Source organism: Artemia sp. Qi Xiang Cuo, chromosome 1 (genome assembly GCF_049724085.1).
Source record: "Artemia sp. Qi Xiang Cuo chromosome 1, ASM4972408v1, whole genome shotgun sequence".
In the NCBI taxonomy this organism is placed as follows: domain Eukaryota; kingdom Metazoa; phylum Arthropoda; class Branchiopoda; order Anostraca; family Artemiidae; genus Artemia; species Artemia sp. Qi Xiang Cuo.
The window spans coordinates 41,454,216-41,479,813 of NC_142794.1; the positions used below are offsets into that span (position 1 = coordinate 41,454,216).

At 37.2% G+C, this 25,598-nt stretch overlaps 2 protein-coding genes across 5 annotated transcripts in view; one reads left to right on the top strand and one right to left on the bottom strand.

Annotated features, from left to right (window-relative positions):
- Window positions 1-5,063: 5,063 nt before the first annotated feature.
- Window positions 5,064-12,201, top strand: LOC148956321 (UPF0538 protein C2orf76 homolog). The gene is made up of 2 exons (XM_089104471.1): window positions 5,064-5,255; window positions 11,963-12,201. The coding sequence occupies exons 1-2, from the start codon at window positions 5,064-5,066 to the stop codon at window positions 12,146-12,148; spliced, it is 378 nt and encodes a 125-aa protein (XP_088960597.1). The 3' UTR covers window positions 12,149-12,201.
- Window positions 12,202-12,267: 66 nt separating this feature from the next.
- The window catches only part of MED1 (Mediator complex subunit 1), a 102,822-nt gene continuing 89,491 nt past the window's right edge, over window positions 12,268-25,598 (bottom strand). For all 4 annotated transcript variants that reach the window (XM_089104231.1, XM_089104189.1, XM_089104283.1 and 1 more), the window contains 2 exons: window positions 24,583-24,841; window positions 12,268-14,781 (listed from right to left, as the gene is read on the bottom strand). In XM_089104231.1, coding sequence (XP_088960357.1) covers window positions 12,268-14,781; window positions 24,583-24,841 — 2,773 coding nt within the window. The remainder of the gene's footprint in view (window positions 14,782-24,582; window positions 24,842-25,598) is intronic.

Below are 25,598 nucleotides of genomic sequence, written 5' to 3' on the forward strand. Positions count from 1 at the left end.
GGAGAGGGCTAGTTAAAACGGAAGTTAAAGGTTCTAGTGCCTTTTTTAAGTGATCAAAAGATTAGAAGCCAACTACTACCCCTCCCATGCCCCTTCTACCCCAAGGATTGAAAGCCGCCATATGATTTATACAATCAAAATTTTAAGACCACCATTTTGTTCAGCATAGCTGAAAGGCCCAAAATGTCTGGGGATGACATGATACCAAAAATCCCCTGGGAAAAGCGCTGCAAGCTACAGAATTTTCCCATTGTTTATATATAGTATTTGTTATTGGCAAGCATAAAGACATTTTTGGGGGAGGAAATTTTCCGCGAGGAATTTCCACTGGGAGAGAAATTTTCCCGATAAAATTTTCCACAGAGGGCAAGGGGGTTTCCAGCATGATAAAATTATCAGAAATTAAATAACGCAAAAAAAAGCAAGTCTTTTTTCAAACTGAAGTAGAGTAAGGAGGATTTTCCAGACGAAATTGTCCACAGGAAATTTTCCTGGGGGAATTGTCAAAAACGATGTAATAATCTGTGCGACATTTTCCGGAGGGGGGATTTTACTCGAGAGAAAATTTCCATGGATAAATTTTTCGAGGGGGCGGAGTGAATTTCCCAAGGAGGGGAGGCAAATTTCTCGGGATTATTTGAAAAAGGGTTAGATTTTTTTTCAACTGAAAGTAAGGATTAACAAATAACTTAAAGCGAACAGAAAGCATTCCGTATATGAAAGGGGTTGTCCCCTCCTCAACACCTCGCTCTTTACAACAAAGTTTTTTACTACTTCAAAAAGAAAATATAGTGACGCTGTTCTTGTGATTTACTGGTACTAGCTACAAAACAAGACAAATTTGTCTTACCAAATACTTCAGTAAAATACTTCACTCGAAAATACTTCAGCAAAAACTAGGTGGAGAGTATTTAAGGAGGCGATATCATCGTCAAAAGGAGCACTCATTTCCTCCCTTCAAACTACCAGGTTACGATTCTGAGGTGAAAACTGAGGTCTTTACAAAGGCCTTCGCCGAGTTTTTAAGTCTTGATGACCATAGTAAGGAGGTCCCTGACTTTTCCCAACGCACAGGTAGAGCCCTTGACCACGTTAACTACTCTGCTCCAGGAGTCCAAAGTTTCCATAGCGCTTTGATGATGCCAAATCACCCAGTCCAGATAGCATACCAAATGTTATGCTTAAGCACTTATAGCGCCATGTTTGGCACTACAGTTCAGTAAGTGCCTAGTAAAGGCTGGAATACTCAGGTTACTATCCTTTTATCCGCGCTTTCTTGGGTGTTTATATGTATCAATAACCTAGGGGACAATCAAATTAGCCCTCTACAATGTTTTCAGACTATACCCCGATTTATGCAGCTGTCCATAAACAGGATGACAGTGTACATACTTCGCCATCCTACAATCGGGTCTCTTAGAAATAGAAAAGCAGTCTGATGTTTAGATGGTCAATTTCAATGCATCCAGACTAAGAGGCGACTAATCATCTGACAGAGGGTCTGACGTCAGCATACTGGCTTTATCTTTGGGGATAAAGCTATTAGGAGAGCTAACAAGCTGTGATTTCTGAGTATACATTTCTCCTCAGACCTCTATTGAGGCATATATCTCAATCGGGTTCGATTTTCCTGCGCGAGAAAACTAGACATAATCAAAGGCATAAATTGGAGGAGAAATAAAGGGAGCAAACACCCACTTTAAAATTTTGAAACTACCCTTTTCGGTATTGTCAATAGGAAAATAGAACAAGAAACAAAATGACTACATGTTCTGTTAGATTTTCAAAAACTAAAAATCAATAAAACAAAATCATTGCCCTACCCCTACCCCTCCTCCCTATATGTTCGTAAATTGGTCACATAGCTGGGTGTGATTCAACGTTCTAAGAACCTGCTACCATTCAATTAGATTATCCCTCTGTCTAAGCCATGTCTTAGGTCTATTGCCGAACAAAAATGCCCCTTTTTTTGCAAGGGCTCCCAAAGCCGTGCTGGTGGCAATCCAGAGAGTTCGAAATAAGGCCCCAAGGGCGAGTTGCAACACAGATAGGGGGGATTTATGGGGTTGGTGCATTCACCCCAAGTCGGGGTCGCTCGTCGTACGATAGTGAGATAGCATAATAGGGATAGCAAGGGCGACGGATGTTCTCGTAGGGAATGACCATTGGCGCCACATCAGATCTCCTCTCAAAGGTTGTAAAATCCTCCCTCATAATTCTCCCTCCCCTGGAAAATTTCCCCATGCGTAAAATTATGCATCCAAAAGGGAAATTAAGACAAGTTAAAAGATGGAAGAAAAGTGCATAATTGTACATAAGCTATTAGGATATAAGGGCGATGAGTCATTGTGTAGGCGGGGGGAGAGGAGGTGTCAAATACCTATAAGAGCGCATTTCAACGTCCAAAGTGTCTAAACCTTCGTGACCCTTAACATAAATACAGGAAAGGGTATGGGGGGGGGGGAGAGGTAGGAATTAATTTTTCGTCTCACGTCATTAAGACTAAACCTGAATAAAGGCGCTGCGGGGATATTTGTCTTTATTATTGATGATGGGGGAGGTGCTAATAATGCTCCCCCTAATACGACAGTCTTTTTTTTACGAAAAAAGGGGGGATGTTCTATCTTCGGATTCCAGTGGCGTGAAACTATAAGGATCATCAACATTTTGTTTTGGGATGGGGGAAAGGTTAGGAATCTCGAAAAATACGTCGCAAGATCATTTTCTCTTGAACAATTAGAAAATTACAGCCGTAAGTCCTTTTGCCAGGGGAACAACTGTACGAAAAATTATCCAAATGTTGACCCCTTTGAAATTCGTCCCTCCTCCAGCAAAGTGGGCTTAAAAAAGGTCCAAATTTTTTCGATCGGTCTGAAAATTATATATAACATTGGCCTGAGGGGACCCCAATACGGAATGAAAATAAAAAATAATATTGCTTCCCTTCACAATGCAGCAAAAAAAAGGGCCATATAAGTGCCAAAAACTTTTCACCCACCCACTTGAAATGGAAGGAGCTATCTTAGAAACTTGGAAGGGGCTCATTCGATTGAAAATATTAATGTGACAGTGTCAATCATGAATGCCAGAAGCTACTGGAGGTTAATCAATCTCAGTCTCAATTCCTTTTCTGCTATCCGGCCCTCCTCTAACCCCTATGTTATCGAATCAGAACTTTGAGATATCTGTTTGGTCCAAAAGCTTCGAAACATCTAATAATTTTGCCTTCGCGGTAGATATCACCACCACAGCCCCAGCACTAACCTTTATTTTAACCTGTTATGAAAACTCAGGCCTCAGAAACACAAAAAAAAGAATTAAAATAAAAATATAAAAATAAATACTGTAGGATATTCTAAACATATTCTGCCTATATTTTTTGTTCTTCTGAAATTTTTCAACTGCGAAAAAACACCTTGAGTCTTCACTATTCTACTTTTAAAGTTTTCACTGCATCTTACCGTCAGATGGTAAATCTTACCATCTTTAGCGATAATACTGCCCGATAATTATCCACTTGATCGCTTTTCTTGTTGCCCAATATCAACTCCAACCTTCATTTATTCCTAGTCTAGATTTAACTAGATTTAGTTTTGTTATATTAATTTTTAAGCCTATTCTTACACCCTGAGCTCTCAAAACTTTCTAAAAATTATTTATTTTGCTAACAATTTGATGTAGAGCACACAAATCCTAAGCACATTTTAAGTCTAGGATTAATATCATGCTCTCCTATTACCTTTTCTGTGCTCCTAATGACAAAATCCATCAAAATGATCCGCATTAATGGGGATAGAAAGCAACCCTGCTGAACTCCTGCATCAATACAAAACAACCTACTAGCCTCATATCCCACCTTAACTGCAGTAACATTGTTCTCGTAAGTAGCACTAATCGCTTAAAGGTAGTAATCTGGTGTACCATGCAAGGACAGAATCTTCGCTAAAGCTCTTCTATCGCCTGACCCTAAAGCTTGTTTATTATCCATAAAACTGCAAACTAAAGGGATCTAATTACTCAGGCGCTGCTCAATTATTACTCGCCTTTTCCTAAAACCATACTGTCCTTGAAACTTATGTAGAAAGCAGTAAGCGTGCAACAACTGTATTGAAGATCAAATAGGATAAAGCCCGGTACTTATACGAGACGCTGTATAAAGATCATTACAAAGGATTTCTCACTCCGGGAGCTATATTTAAACTTAGTTTTTTTTTGTGGTTTAGGGGGACTAAAAAGTACCTAAGTTGGGTTGATTATGTAAGGTTAGGCTATGTATTTAATATTTGCTATGCTTTACCCCTTCCCCTCATGTACAAATACATAGCCCAAATTTGTTTCTGAACTATTATATTTTCATCCTATTTTGTTTTATTTCATTAGCATTAACGAAACTTCACTTTTCGCACACTTACCGCTTTTTACATAAGTACCCTATCCTTCTGTTAAGACTTCATCTATAGCCTCTATAGGTCTAATAAGTATCATCAAACTAAGTAATTTTTTTTCCAACAAAAACCAACCTAATGCCTCTTTAAGTGCCACATCCACTTTTATCATCTTTCTTAGAAAGCAGTTTAATAAAAATTTTCCAAAACTTGCTAAGTACTTCCCCCTTTTTCAAATCATATTCATAATCTCCATCTCTAACTTCAGAACCACCATATTTAAAAAATTCATTTACAGCACTATCAGCACTCAAGGCCATATTATTTCATGCCATCTCAATAATTTCGATTAGAAGCTTGCGGAAGTCGGGAAATCTAAAGCAAATCGCAGCTTGCGGAAGTCTAAAGCATAGCATATAGTAAATACGTAACCTAACCTACTGTAGGTACCACAAACCCCCTCCCCCCCCCAAAAAAAAAACAGTTTAAATATCGTAAACGCAATGAAAACAACGCCTTGCATTGGAATACTCTATAGCGATCTCTTAAATTAACCCGTCTGTATCGGGTCTTTCGTGACTGGTTTCCTTATAAATACCCATCTAATGAACTAGTACCGAAAATAATTTAGCTCTCTCAAGTTTTACATTTGTTCGACCTACGCCATCTATAAAAAAAATGAATGATTTAAAAGTTACAGTGAATATAAAATTAGTGAAATCTTTTACATATCGTAATACCAAGAATATTCCAATGAAAAACGTCGATTTAAGCGAGAATGTAGAAGATTTTATTGAAGGCATAAAAAGAGCCATACAAACAGCGAGTATCCCTCCGCCGTTCAAGCAGCATGCGTATGATACTTTAAAGGTAAGCCAATTTAGATGGCGTTAAGCATTGTTTTCACTCAAGTAAGATGAAAATAAAGCAGGTTGAGTAGGACAACCGAAAAAGAGTAGACTGAGAGTAGAAAAAACCAGTATCAGGTGAAATTAATGAAATTCTTTTAGTTAAATTGCATAGAACGTGTTAGGGCTACCATCAGTACAGGGTGACTGAAAAAACAAACAACAGGCTCTTAAGCAACATTTAAGTTGCATTGGTATCACGTAAGTTTGGGTAAACTCTTTCCTAAAATATAACTAATTTCATTTGATTATGTTTTTGGTTAATTTTTTTGAAAAAAGAATAGTTTGGTAAAGTCTAGAATTGGGGCTATTTTGTAGGAAACATGTTAGGAAAACCATTCTTACTTCATACTGTGCAGAAGCTTGGGCGTAGGGATGGGGGGGGGGGGGGGCAGCTGCCGCCCCCCAAGACCGTCAAATTTAAATTAGATATGGCTGGAAAAGCAGTTGATAAAAGGCCCTCCATCACACTATCGACTGTCCCCCTAGACAATATGCTGCCTACGCCCATGTGCAGAAGTAATAAAATAAAGTAATAAAAAATTACCTTCGCCAATTTCCATTAACTGCCAAGAAAAAGAGTATTGATCTTCACTGCTAACTTCTGATAATGTCAAATAAATTAAAAAGAAAATGAAACAAATTAGAAAAAAAATACAAAACTTAATGAAGGCCATCATAAAAAAAGTCCTATCTCCACTTAAATTTTAAGTCTGTACATCTTTGTAAAAAAACAACATCAAAAACAACCATCTTTTAAAGGTATATCGTAATTTTTCATGTTCCTTATCTTTCTCAATAGAAAAATTTTAAAAGGTAGCTTTTTCAAATAACTTTTTGAGTTTATAATGGCTTACATTTACTGATAACGATGTTGCGTGTTTATGGACCCTTCTTTTTGGTTGATTGTGTTTGGATATATTGTCTATCCTTGGTGATTGGATGGATGAGTACGGTCAAGGTCTTGTTCAACTGCTTATCTGTCTGAATAACTTAAGTGGGGAAACAGTTCTTTTTTCTTCTTCATTGTCAAATAATTACCTTTAGCACATTATAAAATCTCAGGCACAAAAGTCTAGAGCCATTACACCCTGCATTGCACTAGTTGTGGAAGGTATAAACCATCGTCATGGTCTAAAGCAGAAGCAAAATTTTGGCGTAAGGAGCTTAAGGTGAAGAGGTGCTAGGGGATAGCTTTATCATAAATGGATAATTTCCTGTCATTTTAAATTTTGATGTTAATTAATTTTCATCTGTAGAACCTGTTTTTAAAATTTAATTTTTGTTTGTTTTTAATTGCTTTATATTAAGTAAATTATGCACTGCACACGCAAGTATGCTTGAGAACTAAACGCATCGCCAATTATGCATATCCTTAGTCCAATGAGAGCTATAATTGTCGCTGGGCAGCATAACTGGCAGAAAATGGCAGTTCATTGAGGTGCGACCTTGTTTGCTAGTTAAAAATAGCAGTGAAATGCATAAACCTTTCCTTTATTTTCGATGGCCCTTGTTTTGATACGATTGTCCCTAATGAAAAAGTACAACCCTAGAAACAAATTGTAGGCAAGAGGGGGGGGGTTGAATTGCCAAAATAGTGATTTTTAGGGTCATCATTGCTTGATTTTTCAAAATAGAGGGGCTTCTTCTGACAAATATTGATTTTGGGGTAACCGTTCCCCTTTATTTGGAGGCAAGTATATGAATGAAGATTTCGTTTTATGTACAGAATCTTCCCAGTAAAGGTAGAGGGGTTTCCACTACTCGGGCAATCATTTCTTCATATGAAGAGAAGTTAGGGGGGTAAAATGCTCCTCTCTCCAGATTGATCTGAACCGCCTCTGGTGATAATTTAGAAAAATTTGGCAAAATAATTTACTTTTTTAGGCTTTAGTGACCCCATAAGAATTATTTACTCACCTCTTCTCCATAAATGCTCATGCGCAGCTAAGCAATACTGTGCACAAAAGAAGGAACTTTCTTCTTAAAGGCTGATCTCGCAATTACTGTCAATAAACTATCACAAAGAGAAAAAACAGTCTACTTTGACACGAAAATAATCATTTAAGAGGTTGGCAATTTCTTGTAAATAAAATAAGGAGTAAGTCAAGTCATTCCTCATTCCCTCTACTAAACTCACTCCGTTTTGGGAAGTTTTTGTAAAAAAAAACTTTCAGGATGGTGAGTTCAAAACCTCCTGGTGAGAGTTTTAAACCATAAAAAATTGATTGACTATTTTAGAATTGTTTTAAGAAACTACGTAAGTACAGAAGAAATGCACTTTTTTTTGTAAATTTCGCATTTAATCGAGTCATTTTCAACTCTTGCCATATTCAATAGCCAATAACAATAGCCTTGCCTATAGCAATGTATTGTCACAGCGAAGCCACATTTTCTGCCATCTTGTGGCACAAAACTACAATTTCGCCTCGAAGAGGTATAAAAAGCTATCGATTGAAAATTCCAATATACCCAATCAGGGTTGCCAAATTTTCATCCATGAATGTCCCCTGAGCATCCAAAAGTCTGTCATTTTCAGCTAAAATGTCATTTTCTTAATATATCAAAAACCAGAGTTTATTTCTTTTACCAGTTGTATTATTGACCAAAAGACGCTTAAAAAAAAAATAATACAAAATGACTTAGAGTGAAAGCACGAAACTCATATAAACATGTAAATCCCTTACTTTGAAGACAACTTTATACTTACATCTCTGGCAAAACCTGGGCGCTCAAAAAAAAGCACTACTTTGGAAATATATATCCAGTTGGGGAAATGTTCCGTTTTATACTATAAATTTACAAACCGTGTCCCTTTTATGCCCTTTCATCTACACAATTTCTTAGATGTATCACTTTTTTGCCCTTATGTCATTGTGTCCCAGCACATGGTAATGTATCCTTTTGAAATAAAATGTGTCCAGTTGGCAACCCTGTACCCAATTCTTGAGAAATTATGCATTGAGCTTCCCAGTTTCACAGCCAGTAATGCCGTGCAGTGAAGCATTCGCTCCCAAAGATGCCCGTAATCTATACAAAATACAACAGTCAATACAGACATTTGTTTTAGAGCTTCATTTAAACCATGTAGATTAATTAGAGGCTTGGTAAAATTATGTACAGTGATGTATAATCGCCGCACATAAGCTATTATAGAGGGGCGCAGGCGGATCTTTGAGTAGGGGGTAGAAGAAGAGTGTGCCTGAAGCCTCAAAAAGTGCATTTTTATGCCCAAATTTTCTATATTTCCGTGAGCCCTCATACAAATTTAGGAGTTTTTTTTTGTGTATGTGGGGGGGGGGGGTCAAATAAGATCTCTAATCTGCCTTCATTCTCAGAAATATTTTTGGACTGAACCTGTAATATTGGGGCTGCGAGTTGATAGCTTCCCTCTTGTAACTGTTTTTTTTTTTTTTTGTCTGTTTAGTACAAGAGATAACATTTTTGTACTTAACAGCACAAATGGTGTACCAGTTGGGAAGAGGCTTCACGAGCGCCGCTACAAAATTTCCAATACATTTTTCAATGGTTTCTTGTTCCCAGGGGCACTGACTCCCCGCCAGTGTTCAAGGAAGACATACCGAAAAAAAGACCTGTTAGGAACTCAGCTTGAAAACCAAATAAATTTTTGAAGGGTTTCTTTTTTCAGGGATGATTATCGTTCTTGAAGCATTTTTATATCAATATTAAACTTGAATATAAAAACCGGGTGTTAAAGGAAGTTGTAGTAGACGCTCTCACATTTTACAGCCCTCGATCAAATAGTTGTTGTAACAAACTGTAGGCGAAGAGCGATCAATAGACACCAAACTCTAAAAACCGAAGTTCTGACTGAAATATATGCAACAACAAAATCTATTATTTATGCTGATTCTAAATGTGTAAAATACATTAAATTTAACGTCACTTATCAAAAGAAATGAAAAAAAACAGGTGACTTGATATCCGCAACCTTTAAGAACAACTGCTCAATCACAATCGCACTCATCAATGCTTTCAGTCTGGCTGCACAAAAGTTGCCCCCACTTCATGAAAGTGGGGGGGGGGGAGGAGAGGGAAACCTAATATCGCTCTACTTTCGTTTTTACATTGTTTCTACTTTCATGAATGTAGTCGTTTTTACATTCAACCAGATCAAGTTCTGTAATGAGGTACTCATTTTGTATGGACTGTATATATTTCTATGTACAAAATAATGTCACTGCGTCAACAGTAACTAGGACATAGCCCCAAGTTTAAAAAAATTCCAAACTTGTTGTTTCATAAACAGCCAAACTTGGCTGTTTATGAATTGTTGTTCTAGTTGTGTTAAAAGTCTGTTTTTATGCCAAATAATAGCGCAGATTTTTTAATAAGTGAAATTCCATGATTAATTTGCCTTTGTTTAAAAGTAACATGATAAAAAGGTCACCTGTCTTACCATCATACGGGTACAAACGATTAGTCTAAACATATTCTTCTGAATTAAGAAATAGCTTTTTAGCTGAGCCAAAATTGTAGTTGTGAGACAGAAAATGGTAGAAATCTACACGACTTTACGGTGGAATTTCTTTTGTTATTTAAAAAGGGCTATTTAATATTTAAAAAGGCTTGTTTAATTTTTGCTTTAAATTTTTCCTATAAGATTCCGTTCAAATGAACCCTTTCATGATAATATGTAACTATTCAGTCAGTGTTATAACCCCTGTGATAAAAGAAAGAAGTGAAAAAACCCGTACAAGATAAATTTGTGTTCAATTTGCCACCCTAGATTTCGAAAACTACCTATTTTGGTACTTTCATTGAAAATACTTTTTTTTGGCATTTTTATTAGAAAAAAAATCGAAAAAAACAGAATTGCATCCTCCTCCCTTAGTTTTCGTGAATTGGCACCACCGAACAAGACTAAACGGCTCCTTGGGAGTATTTTCTCCCCTTTCTGCTATTAAGTAAATTTCTTTATTCTATTAACTTTAGATTAGTAGCTTCAAACTCATTAAGATATTTAGAATAAGACATTTAAAATAAATGAACATATTTATACAGTTGACATTTTTTTAGATGTCGAATAATTTGTTATAATTGTAGGAGGTTAAAATTATGCCTTTTCATTTTTTTGGAATATTCAAAGTAATTTCATTCAAAGTATCATGAAAGTAATTTCATTTCAAAGGAATTGGAAAATTCAAAGTAATTTCAATTTACTGTAATTAAAAATTATAGTCTTTAATAAAAAAAAAAAAAATTACAATTTAATCTAATAAAATGTAATTTAATAAAAGAGTTTTAGTTATTACTGACGGCAGCTGGTCTTTACTTACCGTTTCCTTCGTTGCCATGAACTGACAGACTAGTCGCACTATAAGTAATGCAAAATTGCTAACAAACTAAGACGTATAGTTTAGGGGTGTGGTTGATGACATTAATGACATGTTCATTACCAAAAACACAGTTTTAGACTTAGAAAGGCATTCAAAGAGTCGATTGATTTTATTTTTTAATAGAAATCACACTTCACTCGAAGGTCATGTAATATTACAAAAGAAAAGTATATTTTTAGTTAGTGATGAGTGGCTTTATAAAAATGCTGATTAGCTTATCAAAAATCCAGGTTATACTAGTTGGCATGGAGACTAAGGTAGGAGATTTGCCAGGTCATACTTTCCAGCATAATAATCAATTCTGCGTTTTGTTTCACCGAGAAAACAAAAGCTTAGGTTAGAGTTTACAAGTTGAAATTCTATGTTTTAGGCTTGAAATGAAAGCCAGAACATCTTCACATGCAGTCAATCATCTAATCTACGGCATGGTTTACGGCATAAGTCATAAAGCCATTCATGCCGTGCTTGAAAGCCACAACAGCTTCGCATGCGGTCGATGATCTCGTCTACGGCATAGTTTTAAGTGAAAAGATAATGAAGTATTCTTTAAAATCAAGCTTTTCGTTTTAACATCAAGGTTGACTTGTTTATGGTAAACAAGACGTTAAGAAAAATCGCGGCCCTGATGAATAAGCATAAGAAAAATAGTTAGTATAACGCTTTGCTCTTTTCACGAGGGAGTTAAATGAAAATCGATTTTGGTCAAAGAAAGTAGGCTACGGCACAGAAACAATGAGAAAAACCACACTGCATAACTAACAAACAAAGAAATTTTAGATTTTTTTCACTGTTAGTAAGACTAAATAAATTTCAATTACAAGGGTCGTACATATTTCTTCAAAAAATATGAACGGCAAACATCTTAGCTTGTAACAGATCTCAGTCTGGCATAAACCTGAAGTAATTAGACATCAGCGTATATGTTCTATTTGTTGTTTGAGCTTCTGAGAGATTACTTACCCTTTTCGACCTCCTCAAGGATACCCGTTATTACGCCTTAAATTAACCCGAGCTAGATTCAACTACAGACGTTTTTCACTAGTGATTTCTGCCGTTCTCAATTTTTATCGGTTAGACTAAACAAAACGGTCGTTTGCCAGGGGTAAAAGACGGATTATCGTGATATGACTCTACCAACGTCGTCGATAATAGAACTTGTGGAAAGGACCATTTCATGCTGTTCAAATTGCTCACTTTCTCAGCAACTCAAACCGCAAACAGAAGTTCTGCATGTTGTTTTAAACTGATCAATCAAAATATTTTGGTAATTTTCTTGTAATACTAATATTAAATGAAATGCCCATTTCAGATTGAACAACAAGCACACGGAGCTAAAGCAAACGACCCAGTTATGGGCATGGATTATGATGAACTGATCTTAAAGCCAGGAGAGTCATTATACGACCAAGGTGTACGACATGAAACGGAACTGGCTTTATTCAACTTTGCCGAATATTTGAACTACAAAAAAAGTCCCGAGATTAAGTGGGAGTAAGCACATGTTTTTTATTGTTCCATTTTGTAATAAAACACCAAACTTTATAACAACTTGCAGATTCTTTTAAGTAAAAAAGAGAACTTCCACAGTTAGAAACTTGGACTTTTTATTTCTCACTATTTAGCTTTGTCATCTGATCCTTCGTCTTCAGCAAGAATGGATGAAGGTTGGGGCTTGGGAGAGTGCATCGTCATTGGCGAGTTACGAGGGACAGGGGATTTGACAATATGGATTTGGACAGAAGGTGAAAGTGGCATTACAACACTTTTTTCTTTTTTCGTATCTTCTTTTTTTACATTGGTACAAAACTTGTCCTCTTCATGGGCGTCATCAATTTTGCATTCGTTCTTTTTTGTTGCAATTCCACAATTTTCAGACTCCACATTTTCTTTTCTAGATTCATCTTTCTTTTCATTTTTATGCTCTTTTGAAATTTTAGGGATTTGAAAGCTGGAATCAAACTTGGGTTTAACTTCTATCTTCTCTTTTTTATTCTCAGCCGATCGAGTGCTATTAGATTTTTCTCCTTTCGATTTGTCATTGCTTCGTGACTTATATTTGTCTCTATCTTTCTCTCTCTCTTTTTTATCTGAGGACGTTTTGCTTGAGCTATGAGACGGTGATTTAGATGATGCAGATTTTGAGGCTAATTTCTTTGAAGCTGGACCACTAGTTGTTCCAGGTTTAAGACCAGAGGATGATTTTACAGAGCCTGAGTCTGTCGAGTCTTTGCTAGAACTTGAGGAATTGGAAGAAGATCGTTCGCCAGCCTTCGTCTTGTTGAAAGTCAGTTTTATTCCCTGACTGCTCCTTTGTTTTACGACAAATTCGTTATCCTTCTTATCTTTGCTACCTTCTTTCCCCTCCCCTGCGGGATTTTGTTGCCTGGTTAGTTTGTCTATCACAGCGGACAATGAGCTTTTTCGATTTCTTACAGGAGACTTTGAGCTAGAGCTATCACTACCTGATCCCTGACTCTGTTTAGAGTCTCCAGACTGGTCCAAGTCTTGGGAAGGGTTGTTTTCAAGGAGAGCAATAACTTCTTCATCTTCATCACCAGAACCTTCTATAATTTCAAAAGATTTGGTTTTATTTAACGACTTGCTTTTCGTAGTTTCAGGAGTTGGTGTTGATGACTTTTTTTCCCGACTCTTATCTTTCGCTTTATGTTTATTGCTGCTAGAGCTTTCTTTGGACGACGACGAAATTGTTTTTAATGCTGACATACTCGGTTTCCCTGAATGCTTAGGTGAAGCTGATACGTGCTTAGGACTTGAGCTTCGTTTGGGGCTATTCGTTGTTTTAGGAGAGGAGGAAGCAGGCTGGTGACTTGGGCTCATTGAAACTTTGCTTTTGGAATTAGGAGATGAGCTTTTGCTTTTGCTGGATGGTGAGTTCGGTGTACTAACACCAGATCCAGAAGATGTTACAGGCGATAAAGCGCCAGTCTTAACACTTACAGATAGAGAAGGCTGCTTTGCAGTGTTTTCACGTGATATGGTTGGTGTTGCAGGGGGTCCCATGACTCCTGAAGAGAGAGATACAACTTTCGCTGGTTTTATAGAAAGTGCTTCGTCTGCTCTTCTTTTCCTATCTCTTTTTTCATCTCTCTCTTCTTTTTTCTTTTCTTCCCTCCTCTCCTTTTTCTCGTTTTTTGGGACCGCAGTCACTGACATAGAAGAAGGTGGATTTGTCAAAGGAATTATTTCGATCCCCGGACGCCTTTCAAGCCCTAAACTAGCAAATGATGAACTGGGGGGTGTTACGTTCGTACTCGAAGCAATTGGCGTTATACTGACACTAGGATATGTTGAGCCCTTGTCTATCTCAAGAGAAAACTTAGAATCAGATCTTTTATCATGTTTTTCTCTGTGCTTTTTATCCTTTTCTGATTTATCACATTTTTGCTCACTTTCGGGTTTTAATTCTTCTTTGTCTTTCTTTAAAAATGATTCTTCTATTTTAACTTCAGTAGGTTCAGATTTAATTAAAGGAGGAGTATGAGCTGATGGTTGTACGGTCATAGGCGGGAGCCTATTTAGGGCGGCTAAGCTTGCAAAAAACTGTGCATTAGCAGCATTTATGCCACCATATCCTAGCCCTCCCATTCCCCCAAAAGCAGAAAAAGCGGCAAGTGCAGGATCCATTGTTCCCGGATCAGGCATAAGCATATCTTCATATGGAAGCCTTTTTGGACTTCTGTTAGATTCCCCCTTGCTTCTTTTTCTACTTGGAGATGTCATCCCACGCATATTTTGCAAGCCATAGATAGCTTGAGCATAAGCCTCTTGAGCAGCTAAAGGATTTCTGCCTGGACTAAAAAGGGCTGCATAGTCTGGTGGCATCAAAGATGGCATTAATGGTCCAGACATGCTTAAACCCATGGCAAGAGACGCTAAAGACGTAGAAGCAACTGGGTTAATTAAATCTGAAGTTATCAAAGGGGGTATAGGAGGGAAAGTTAGTCCCGGAATTGGAGGCAGATGTTTACTATCCGGAGGTTGCTTAGCCTCAATACTGAGTGTTCTGTCGGACTCGTCATGTCGCTCTATTTCGTCGCTTTGCGGTACTCCTTGACTGAAAAAGTTGGGCTCCTTAGATTCTTGAAGCTGTTCCCGTTTTCCGTCTCCCTAAAGTTAATAAAGAGTAAATAGTAGGACAACACAATTCTATTTAGCAAACACACGACTAAGCTTAAGTTATCTGACTATATAAGATTTATAGCAAATAAAAGTTAATCATAATCAAAGTTGGCAATGACTAGGATAAAAAAAATAGAATAACATTTTAATAGTCAAATCCAGTTTTACTGTCTGTTTGGACGTGAGTAGATGCAACTTTGAACAAATTCGAGCATATGGTTCAATAACTGTTTTTTGACTTTTGTACTTCAATTGTTTTAGTACCCGGGGACCAAGCTTCGCTTGGTGAAAAGAAAGACAGTTTTTAAATCTATTCTGTGAAGCAACTTTTAATTTCATTTTATTCGCTGTAGAAAGTAAAACCATTAGGGTGTATCTCAGGGTATTTATGACGTCATTCACATGAAAATGTCGTGACCAATTTAAATCGTTTTCCCATGCCAGAAAATTAACAATTATATCGTTATGAACAATTTTTTAAAACAAAAAATAATCACTGAACAAGATCGGTCCCTTGGTATAGAAGTTCTTATTGCAATTTTTCTTATAGCATTTAATGCGAAGCCATTAAGAATCTGGGACTCACTTCATAGCTATCGAACGGGAATGTATTTTCTCTAAAAGCTAGAAAACAACTTATTTGTGAACAAAAAAATCACATTTCGAAATCCCCCATGCTTATAATAATAATAATAATAATATATTGCAAAAACAGGCTTGCGCCTCTATCTACAAAAATTTAAATAATCAAATGCTTTATCACTATAATGTTTGTCAATTTTGTTCTTAAATGCATTGACTGAATCTGAGTTAACAGTGTCTGATGGTAGTGCATTCCACTCGGAGACAATGCGGCTGCTGAATGCCCATCTCCCAACATCTCTTCTGAAACGTTCTTCAGTTAGCTTAAACTTGTGACCTCTCAAGTTATTATTCTTGAATGTTATTATCTCTTCTGGAGGGATGTTGTCGTAGTATCTGTTGCATATTTTGTATACTTCAATAAGATCACCTCTCAAAAATCGGTATGAGAGGCTTGGGAGCGACAGTTTTTTCAAATGGTCTTGGTATGATAAGTCTCTAAGTGATGGAACAAATTTAGTAGCCCTCCTTTGGATTTTTTCTATTGCATTGCTGTCTTTTTGAAAAAATGGTCTGGTTGTTGTATTCGATCATTGGTCTCACTAACGATTTGAAGAATATAGAAAACAGTGTTGAGTCAGTAAGAGAGAAATTTCTTCGAATAATTCCCAAGACTTGTGATGACTTAGAGATGATTGACTCGTAGTGCTTGGTGAAAGTCATATCCCTGTCTATTGTCACTCCCAGGTCTAGAGCTTCTTCTTGTATAGGTATCTGTTGTCCTTCAAAGCAGTAGTGCCGAGAAATGTGTTTTGGGCCTAGCCAAATATGACAACTTTTTTCTGTATTCACTTCCATGCTCCATTTTTTTATCCATTCTGCTGTTTTGTTTAAGTGTTGCTGTAGTATTTCTGTATCTTCAAAGCTTATTATTGCGCGAAAGATTTTTGTGTCATCTACATAAAGCAGTATCTCTGAATCTATGTTATTTGGGAGATCATTTATGTAAATATTGAATAGTAAAGGCCCCAAAACACTACCTTGAACCACTCCACTTGTGACTTTTATCTCATTGCTGCTAAGATATCCCTCCAGTCTCACTCGCTGAGATCTTCCTTTCAGAAAGTTGAGAACCCACTTTAGAATAGTATCGCCAACACCAATAAACAGTAGTTTTCGAAGAAGTTGACTTTGTGAGACTTTATCAAAGGCTTTTCGGAGATCTAAGTATAAAATATCTATCTGCATCCCACTATCCATATATTTTCTCCAGGCATTTGTAGTGACATGTAGCTGGCTTTCTGCAGATCTATTCTTGAGGACTCCAAACTGTGTTGGTGAAATGAGGCTCCTTCCGAGTAGGTATTGTAATATATTATCGTGGAGTAAAGATTCTAGTATTTTGCATGTGATACAGGTTAAACTGACAGGTCTGTAATTACTTGGATCTGATTTGCTTCCTTTTTTGAAGAGGGGTATCACTGTTGCTTGCTTCCATGTATCAGGCAGGTTCCCTGTTTGTAGCGACTTGACAAAAATGTAGTGCAATGGCGCTGCAATTTCTTGTGCCAGCTCTTTGAGCACTCTAGGATGTAGGCCATCTGGACCTTCTGATTTGTAAGGGTTTAGATTTTTTAGTTTTTTGTAGACCATTTGTATTGTCAGTTCTATTTCTTCAAATTTGTCTGCGTCTAGTGGCTGACATTCCTCTTGACTTTCATCTCTGTCGCACTCTGTTGTAAAAATTGTGGAAAACTGCTGATTTATTAGGTTGGGTTTAGCTATTGGGTCACTGATCGTTAAGTTTGTTCCTGAGTTTCTAAGATCGGGAATAACCGGCTGTTCTTGTCTTTATGAGTTCATGAAATTCCAAAACGCCTTGCGGTTGATTTTTGAGTTTTTGGCTACTTTCCTCTCCTTTTTGCTTGCTTCTTGTCTAGTGGATTTCCTCACTTTGTTGGAAATTCTGTGATAATTTCTACGATTACTTTTGGTATCAGTCTGCTTGAGCGTCTCCCAGGCTTGCCGCTTGATTTTTATTAGGTCAAGGATCTCTCGTTTTAGAGGCGGTCGTTTAAAAATTTTGTCTATTTGTACAAACTTATTTTTGAGGTCTATGATTACGGATGCAAACTTTCTGTACATGCCATCTACAATATGTGTTATTTAGTATTTCAGTCCAGTTGAAAACTTCTAGCTCCGTTCGCATGGTATTGTAATCACCTTTTGAATACATCCACCTCTCTTTTTTTCTCATAGTTTCGCAACTTATAATCACCTCTAAGAAAAGTGTAACCTGGTCCGATTTTCCAACAGGAGGACCTATAGTAAATTCTTTTATTAGTTCCGTATTACTGCATAGGACTAGGTCCAGTAGTGTTGGCTTGTCGCTTCCTCAGATTCTTGTTGGTTTTTTAATAAGCTGTTCTAGGTAATTATCGTTCACTATCTTCAGAAATTCCCTCTGTGAGGGTGACCCGCTATGCTCTAGGAGGTGTGGAAGGTCCCAATCTATGTTAGGATAATTGAAATCTCCAATTATGAGAGTTGGTTCTGTTAATCTTTGACATATAGCGTGAATATCTTTAAAGAGTACTTGGTCATTCACGGCTGCGCTATTTGGACTTCTATATATTAAAGCCAAATTTAGAGTTGCTTGGTTTGTTTTTGATATCTGAAGCCAAATGATTTCCTGTCCATTTGTTTTTGATGACACTTTCGGGATTGATAAACTGTCTAATACGTAGCAAATAATTCTCCGACCTTCTTCTTGATCTATGTTCAAGGTGTAGCTTTTGTAGCCGTTGATGACCAACTCAGGTAAAGTTGGGAGATATCGACAGTGTTTAGGCTTAGCTTCGACCACTGCTACTATGTCTGGGTTCTTTGCTGCCATTTCTACTTTTAATTCTGATAATTTGTTTGGTAGTGAATCAGCATTTACATATAATATCTTTAGTGTTTTTACTTTAGTAGCTTTTTTGTTGGGCTTGAAGGATGGTGGCATTTGTTTGGCTTTGGTTATTCTACTTCATATTTGCCGTTGCTCTTCGTTGGAGTCTTTACCTCGCTTCCAATGGCTTTGCATCTCCATTTGACGATCGCACTTGGTGCGGGTATTCCTCTTCTGTTGTCTCTTCACGGCGAGCATTTGTCTCTGCATGGGCGTGAGATCTGGGTTTATATATACTTTGGTACGAGTTTCTTCATTTGATGATTTTCTTAGATTTGGAGCTGTCCTCAGGATTGTTTGCCTCTTCATCTCAAGCTCTTGTGATTTTTTTAGCTTAACTAACAAAGTACGTGGACTACCATCTTCTTTTCGTCTTCCAATCCGGGCAGTTTCTAGTATCTCCCCTTCAGTGATATTTGCCCCGAGGTCGTTTTCTTGAGTCAATTTGACAACCTGTGTAATGTCATTGACAGCAGTAGATTCAGGCAGCCCCATGACTACAAAATTCATCTTTTTCTGTTCTCTTAATTCCTTTTCTACTTCTACCTGAATAATTGCATTTATTGTCGGCTGGATGTCGTGAGGTGAGGGTCTTTCACTATAATTTGAAGGTGTTGCCTCATGAGGTCTGTGAGGTTGAGCTTCTGTTAGCTGTCGCACTTGAAGCTGTAGAAGTGCTACTTTTCGTTTGGAGCAGGAGAGGCATTCGTATTTAAAAAGGGGACACTCGCTGTCTTCTCTCTTCATGACCAGCACGAGATCTGCATTTATACCTCGGCAAGCGGCATGTTCCCACTCGTTGCAGAAAAAGCAGAGGAAAGAGGTGGTAATGTCGACATCTTTGTGACAGTAGCTGCGTTCTGTGTTGTTATCTGGGAAACTAGTGCCCAAAGGAATCTCTTTGGGCTCCGTATGCTGGCTTACCGAGGGACCTTGGCTTTTGGTGGATTCTTCTATCGGAGTCCCTCTAGTATTTTGTGCTTTAGGTGGAGGAGTTGCTTTATATTGGTCGTTGCTAGAAGATTTGCAACTATAGCATTGCCATTGTCCTCGGAATTTGTCAGCAGCTTCCTTATTATACGCAAGACCTGCGCAACCAAAGTGGAGCCATTTTAAGCAGTCTCGGCACTGAATTCCTCCTTAAGCTCTTGTTACATTTTTCTTGCACCGTGGGCAGAGTTCTACCATATCTATGTTATTTATTTTGGCAAAGATTTTGTCAGCAAAACCTTCAGTTCAATTTGGCAACACCGGCGTTACAAGCTTTAAAGATTTAGCGGTAGATAAGACCCGTGGGAAGTACAACACACGAATCACCTTATCCCAGCAGTTTAAGGATAAAAAATCATGCTAGTACTGTACGGCCTCTTGAATGTTCGTTGTTGCTCACTTCTGCACAGGCTATCTCCGAAAAATGCAGCCCGAATTTTATCGCCGAAAATGGCAAAATATACTGTCTAAATTTGGCAGCTATACAATATTTGGCAACTATGTAACTTCACTTATTCAGAAGAAACAGTGATAGCAATAAAGATGGCGCTATACGAAAATAGCAGAATAGATGGCGCGCCAGTCTATATAAGAAAAAAGAAGATGGTGCTGGTGAGAATACCCAGAGAGAAATACCTATACTAAGAATTATAGAAGGTCCCTCAAATACTACTCAACTAAAAATCTAGAATTCTTTGATCATACAGAGATTCACACTCCACCCCCTTAATTAAGGCCACTTGATCAATTAGTCGAATTTCTTTTTTTACTTCTTACTAATTTGTTTTATTTATTATTAGCACAACGCAGAAAGCTTTCGTGTGTCACACATAAATACAAATATATAACAAACCACTTGGAGCATCTAATACAACTAAACACCAATGCGACAAAAAAAAAACAAAAAAAAAAAACTTCATATTTCTGAACTAAAACTATGGATCCTCACATTTATACTGGAAAAAAATTGAGCTCTTAAATTGTCCAAAACTTCCAGAACATAAAATCCTCTGAGGATAAACCGAGAAAAATAACTGTTCGAGCTGATTCTTCAGCTCACTTCTGAGGGGATATATCTCTATTAGACTGAGATTAAACAAGAAAAAACAAGTTTATTCTACTGAAAGTAGGGATCAACATTAAAACTTAAAACGAACAGAAAATATTCCGTATATGAGGGAGGCTGCCCCCTCGAAATACCCCTCTCTTCACGCCAAAGTTTTTTTTACTACCTTAAAAAAATCGTTCTCAGGAATCGTTCTTAAAGAATTGAGACAAGAGGTCGAACTTTAGCGAAAAGAGCGGGACTTGACTGCAGAAAATAATGTTTCCGCCTAGTGTTTCCATTTTGCCAAGAAAAAAGCTTGCATTCCGTTACTCGTAACTGTGGCTGCCGTGTCATTACAGCAGACATGCTACTAAGCATGGGTAAGAGAATAAATTCATCGGGACGCATTTACTACTACTACTAACAACTCAAAGCAGCATCAATCCGCCTGAAGCCAACAGAGCTACACCCGCTCCTCCTTCATCCCAGTCTAATCAAAGCTTCCTTCTTTACTCAGGAATTTCAAATGCCCCTTAAATCTTTCTCTACAACATCCTCCTACTCAAACCACGGACGACCTGCTTTCCTTTATCCCTAGACGGTTGGCCCAAAAGGACAATCTTTGGCAATCTGTGATCCTTCTCCACAGAACATGCCATAACCATCTCAAATTTTCTTTCATTATAGCCCTTAAAAGCGGGATTGAACCACACTTTTCGTAGAACCGTTTATTCGAAATACGGCCAGTCAGCCGGGCACCCAAAAACAATCCGTTGACAATTTCTCTGGAAAACTACCGCTGTTTTTTGGACCACCCATGCTTCAGAAGCATATTTGACCAGTGTCATCACTGTAGCATCACTCTAATCTTGGTTAGCAGACTTATATTTTCTTTTTCTTCCAAATTGTTTTCAACAGTGATAAAATACCCTGAGCCCTGGCTATTCAACTTTTAACATCTACCAAGGCACCCACTGTCTTTACTAATAATACTACCAAGGTAAATGAAGCATTTCCACTTGATCAATCTTTTCGTTACCCAGCCTTAGTGACTTAGCCTTCTTAATATTAATTTTCAAACCCATGCTAGCACCCTGAACTCGCAAGACCTATAAACGTTCATTCATTTTAATCCTACTTTAATCTAGAATGCTTAAATCATCAGCATAATAAAAGTCAAGGAAAGTTTTTCCTCCCCATTTGAGTCCGTGTTCTCCCATTCCCTTTCCTATGCTCTTTAACACAAAGTCCATCAAAATGATCCATATAAATGGGGATAGAACACAGCCCTGTTTAACTCCTGATTTAGTACAAAACCAGCTACGAAAATCATTTCCGACCTTAACCACAGCAGTGATATTCTCGTACATAACACTAATCACTTTAATGTATTTGTCTAGTATACCTTACAAGGATAAGACCTTTGTTAGGACTCTTCTACCAGGTGAGAAGAACGCTTGCTCACAATCAATAAAAATGAGGACTAAAAGTGTTTGATGACTCAGGTACTTCTCAATTATTAATCTAAGGGAAAAGATTTGGTCAACACATCCTCTACCCTTTCTAAAACCGCACTGTTCTTCTCTTAAAACTTTATCTACAGCATCTCTCGGTCTAAAAAGTGTCATCAAACTAAGTAATTTACCTACAGAAACCAGGCTAATGTCTCTATATTTACGACACTCACTCTTATCACCTTTCTTATAAAGGGGTTATATTAGGGTTTATCTAAAAATCGCTAGGTACTTCCCCTTTTTCAAAAATCATATTCATAGTCTTCAGTAACTGATTTCTAACCTCATAGCCACCATATTTAAGAAAACTCGTTTACCACACTATTAGCACCTGGGGCCTTATTATTTCTTAGTCCTTTTACTACTGTCACTAATTCTTCGTCACAAAATAAATCTTCCTTCCCATCCAAGGTGTTACAATCTTTTTCATTTTCCTCTATATCTTTTCCCATAACTCTATCCCGGTTAAGCAGATTCTCAAAAAGTTCTGCCCACTTCTCTTTAATTCTTTCCTTATTACTAATTGTGGCCTTGTTCTTATCTTTAACTGGGATAAGACTTAGATTGACTACTCCCTCTCAATTTATTAACATGCCAATACAGTATTTTACTATTGTACCGTCTGGCTGCATCTTCAAGATCCTCGGCAATTTTATCCATGGCCTCCACTTAACACTTTCTTAGTTCATATTTTAACGCTTTTTCCACTTTCTTTACATTTAATTTGTTTCCATATAATCTATCACTCAGAAAATTCCTGTACGAGCCCCTCCTCACTATTCAACATAAAGCATTTTCACTAATATTCCTAGCTGCATTCCTAACTTTCTCCTCTAAGATACCCTCAGCAACTTCAAAAACAATTTTCCTAAAATTATTCCATCCGTCTTCTATATTGTCAAATTTTAAACTCTCAGCTTTAGTATTCAACTGTTCCTGGAAACTTTTTTTTTCAAATTCTCATCCTGGAGTCTACCAACGTCAAGGCTTTCACAAAGGTAGTTATCATTCCGAGATTTTAGCTTTAAATTAACCCTAGACACTGCTAGATGGTGTCTTTACTTTCAACATCAATAACAGCACTCCCACATAACCTAGTACCTAGCATTGATCCTGCCAGTCTTTGGTTTACAAAAACATAATAAAAAAGGTTAGCTGTGTTACCATCATGTGAATACTATGTTAACTTATGGGCCTTTTATGACCAAACACTGCATTGGTTATAATTAGATTATTATACCTACAAAGCTGCAGCAGTCTGTAGCTAATACTGTTTTCTTTTCTTAAGCCAAATTTGCCTAGGCTAGGATACCATCTATTCCTATTTCTACTGACCTGGGCATTGAAATTTCCTAATAAAAACACCATATCCCTACCTGAGACCCTGTCTTTTTGCCCCTGTAACTGTAAGTAAAATTCATCTGAGTCACTAGTATCTGCCTCAATTGGTCCTGTAGGGGCACATACTGCTGTGACTGACACTATTCACTTTTTAGTCATAAAATGAGCGATTATTATTCTATTCTTAATACCTTCCCAGCCTAAATAGGACTTGGCAGCTTAATTATTCATCATTAGCCCCAGTCCCTGTCTATCTACCCCATCCTTCCTGCCCGAGTAAATAAATTCTATATCACCCAATTTAATATTTCTTACCCCTGGGATATGAGTTTCTGACACTCCTAATACGGTCAGTTCGAAGCGTATGAATTCTTCAGTCAAAATGTCAATACAATAGTTGTTTTTTAACGTCATAGCATTCTGAGTTCAAATTTTCATATTCTTTAAATCGCTGAAATGGTTTTGGCCCCAAGAACTGCTAATACACTCTTGGAGACTATCAGGGTTATTATATAGAATGCACATGGTAGCTATTACTGCATATATAACTAATATTTTCCGTTTTATTAAAGCGTAAATGTGATCACCTGGTCTTTTATGGACTAATTTTTAAATTGAAATTCTAAACTAACAAGATCATGATAAAAATTTACATAACAATATGTTAATACCTTGCTTTTGCTAGAAACTGTAACAAAGTACAATTTTTCCATGACACTACTAAATTGATGTCCCTTTTGCGACACCTTTTCAATATCCCCCCCCCTCTTCCTCAAAGAAAAAACGTTGCACAACGACACAAACATTGATTTGAAATGCTTTGCCATGGATGGTAAAAAATTATTATTTTTTTGGGAGAAATTATGAGGGGAGGATTTCTTTATGCAGAGGTGCTGGGGCAGGAGTAATGTTTTTCTTTCTTTAATTAAACCTTACGGTTAATTTTAGTTACCTTCTGAATCTAGCAGAAGTAATTCGTAATTATATATTAAAATTTATTATTTAACCTACGTTTTGCATTTCTTGTTTTCCTATTTTAGTTGTTTTTGTTTTTGCATTTAATTCTTTGTTGGTTTCAGTTTCATTCGGTTTTATGTCTATCATGTTGGAGACCACTCTTTTTGTACTTTTTAACGGCTTTTATTCAATCATTTTACTTTACAATAGTTGTTTTGTCGTTGCAATAAGAGCACCCCGATGATACAGACAAAATATTTGCAATATATGTTTATCTGCTGATCGTATGAACTCCGGTTTCCTCATTTTTTTTATTTCATGTTTTGAGAATATTACAGCCGATACATTCGTGTTTTTGGTTACTTAGAACCTGTAATCCCATCCAAAATGTTCTCTATGCTTACTTGAGCAGTTCCTTCATTGGGCGCTGATGTCAAGTGACCTTTTACCAAATTTTGCATCATCCCGAAACTCGAACTACTGTGTAAACCATCATTTGTACCCTCACGGGAAAAACGTTCCATTGCTAAAACCGAAGTGTCATAGTGCCCAGAGTCGGATTGGTCTACGTCCATTGCAGCTGTGTTCAGCTCTTCTGTCCAATTAGGGAAAGCATTGCCTTGGCGAATAATGGCCCTCATCGTAACGGGAATAGACAAACACCTAAAAGAGGATCTGATGTTGATTGCTTAAAAAAGAAGCTTAGCGCAGAGTAAGGCAGCAGCAACAGTATACATACATACTACTACTACTACTACTAACAACTCACTGCAGCATAAAACTGCCTGAGGCCAACACAGCTACGCACACTCCTCCTCCATCCAAACTGTGGGCTCTTCCCCTTAATTCAGTACAGAATAGAATGATAATAGTCAAGATATTAACAATAGTCATCAAATAAATTTTTTTCCACTTTAATAAGACTGGCCGATACTTTTCGCATTGTTAGTGTCAATTCCAAATCTGCTGTCAAATTTTTCATATCATGAGGTTTCCAAGACCCCTCCCCCCCCCCAAAAAAAAACACACACACGCAAGAAAACTCACAGACAAGAAAAACTTGGAACGATGAACGATTTTGGACATTTTGGAACGATGAGTTTCAATTGTATAGTTTAATTCAATAGCAATCTAACAACCACTAATTGACCTGTATATTCAGATAAAAGAATAAGAAAAGCCGTTAGATTTGGACTTTACTCGAGTTTGTATAAAATGATTGTTTAGTTTTTTTTACATGCACTTAAAGTTATAACCTCAGTTTATTACAGGAAACGTGAGTCAATCGAACTTAAATTGGACAGTATGCCAAACCAGTTTCGAAACACACAGATTTTAAATGTTCCTTTTCATGTAAATTCATCACAAGTTTCAAACACGTGGATTCACATGGCCGTAAAATTAAATAATTAATATATAA

Excerpts from the sequence above, each read along its gene's own strand:
- LOC148956321 (XM_089104471.1), top strand. The coding sequence starts at position 5,064 with ATGAATGATTTAAAAGTTACAGTGAATATAAAATTAGTGAAATCTTTT. Across the intron at positions 5,256-11,962 it reads ATGCGTATGATACTTTAAAG|ATTGAACAACAAGCACACGG; the intron begins GTAAGCCAATTT and ends TGCCCATTTCAG.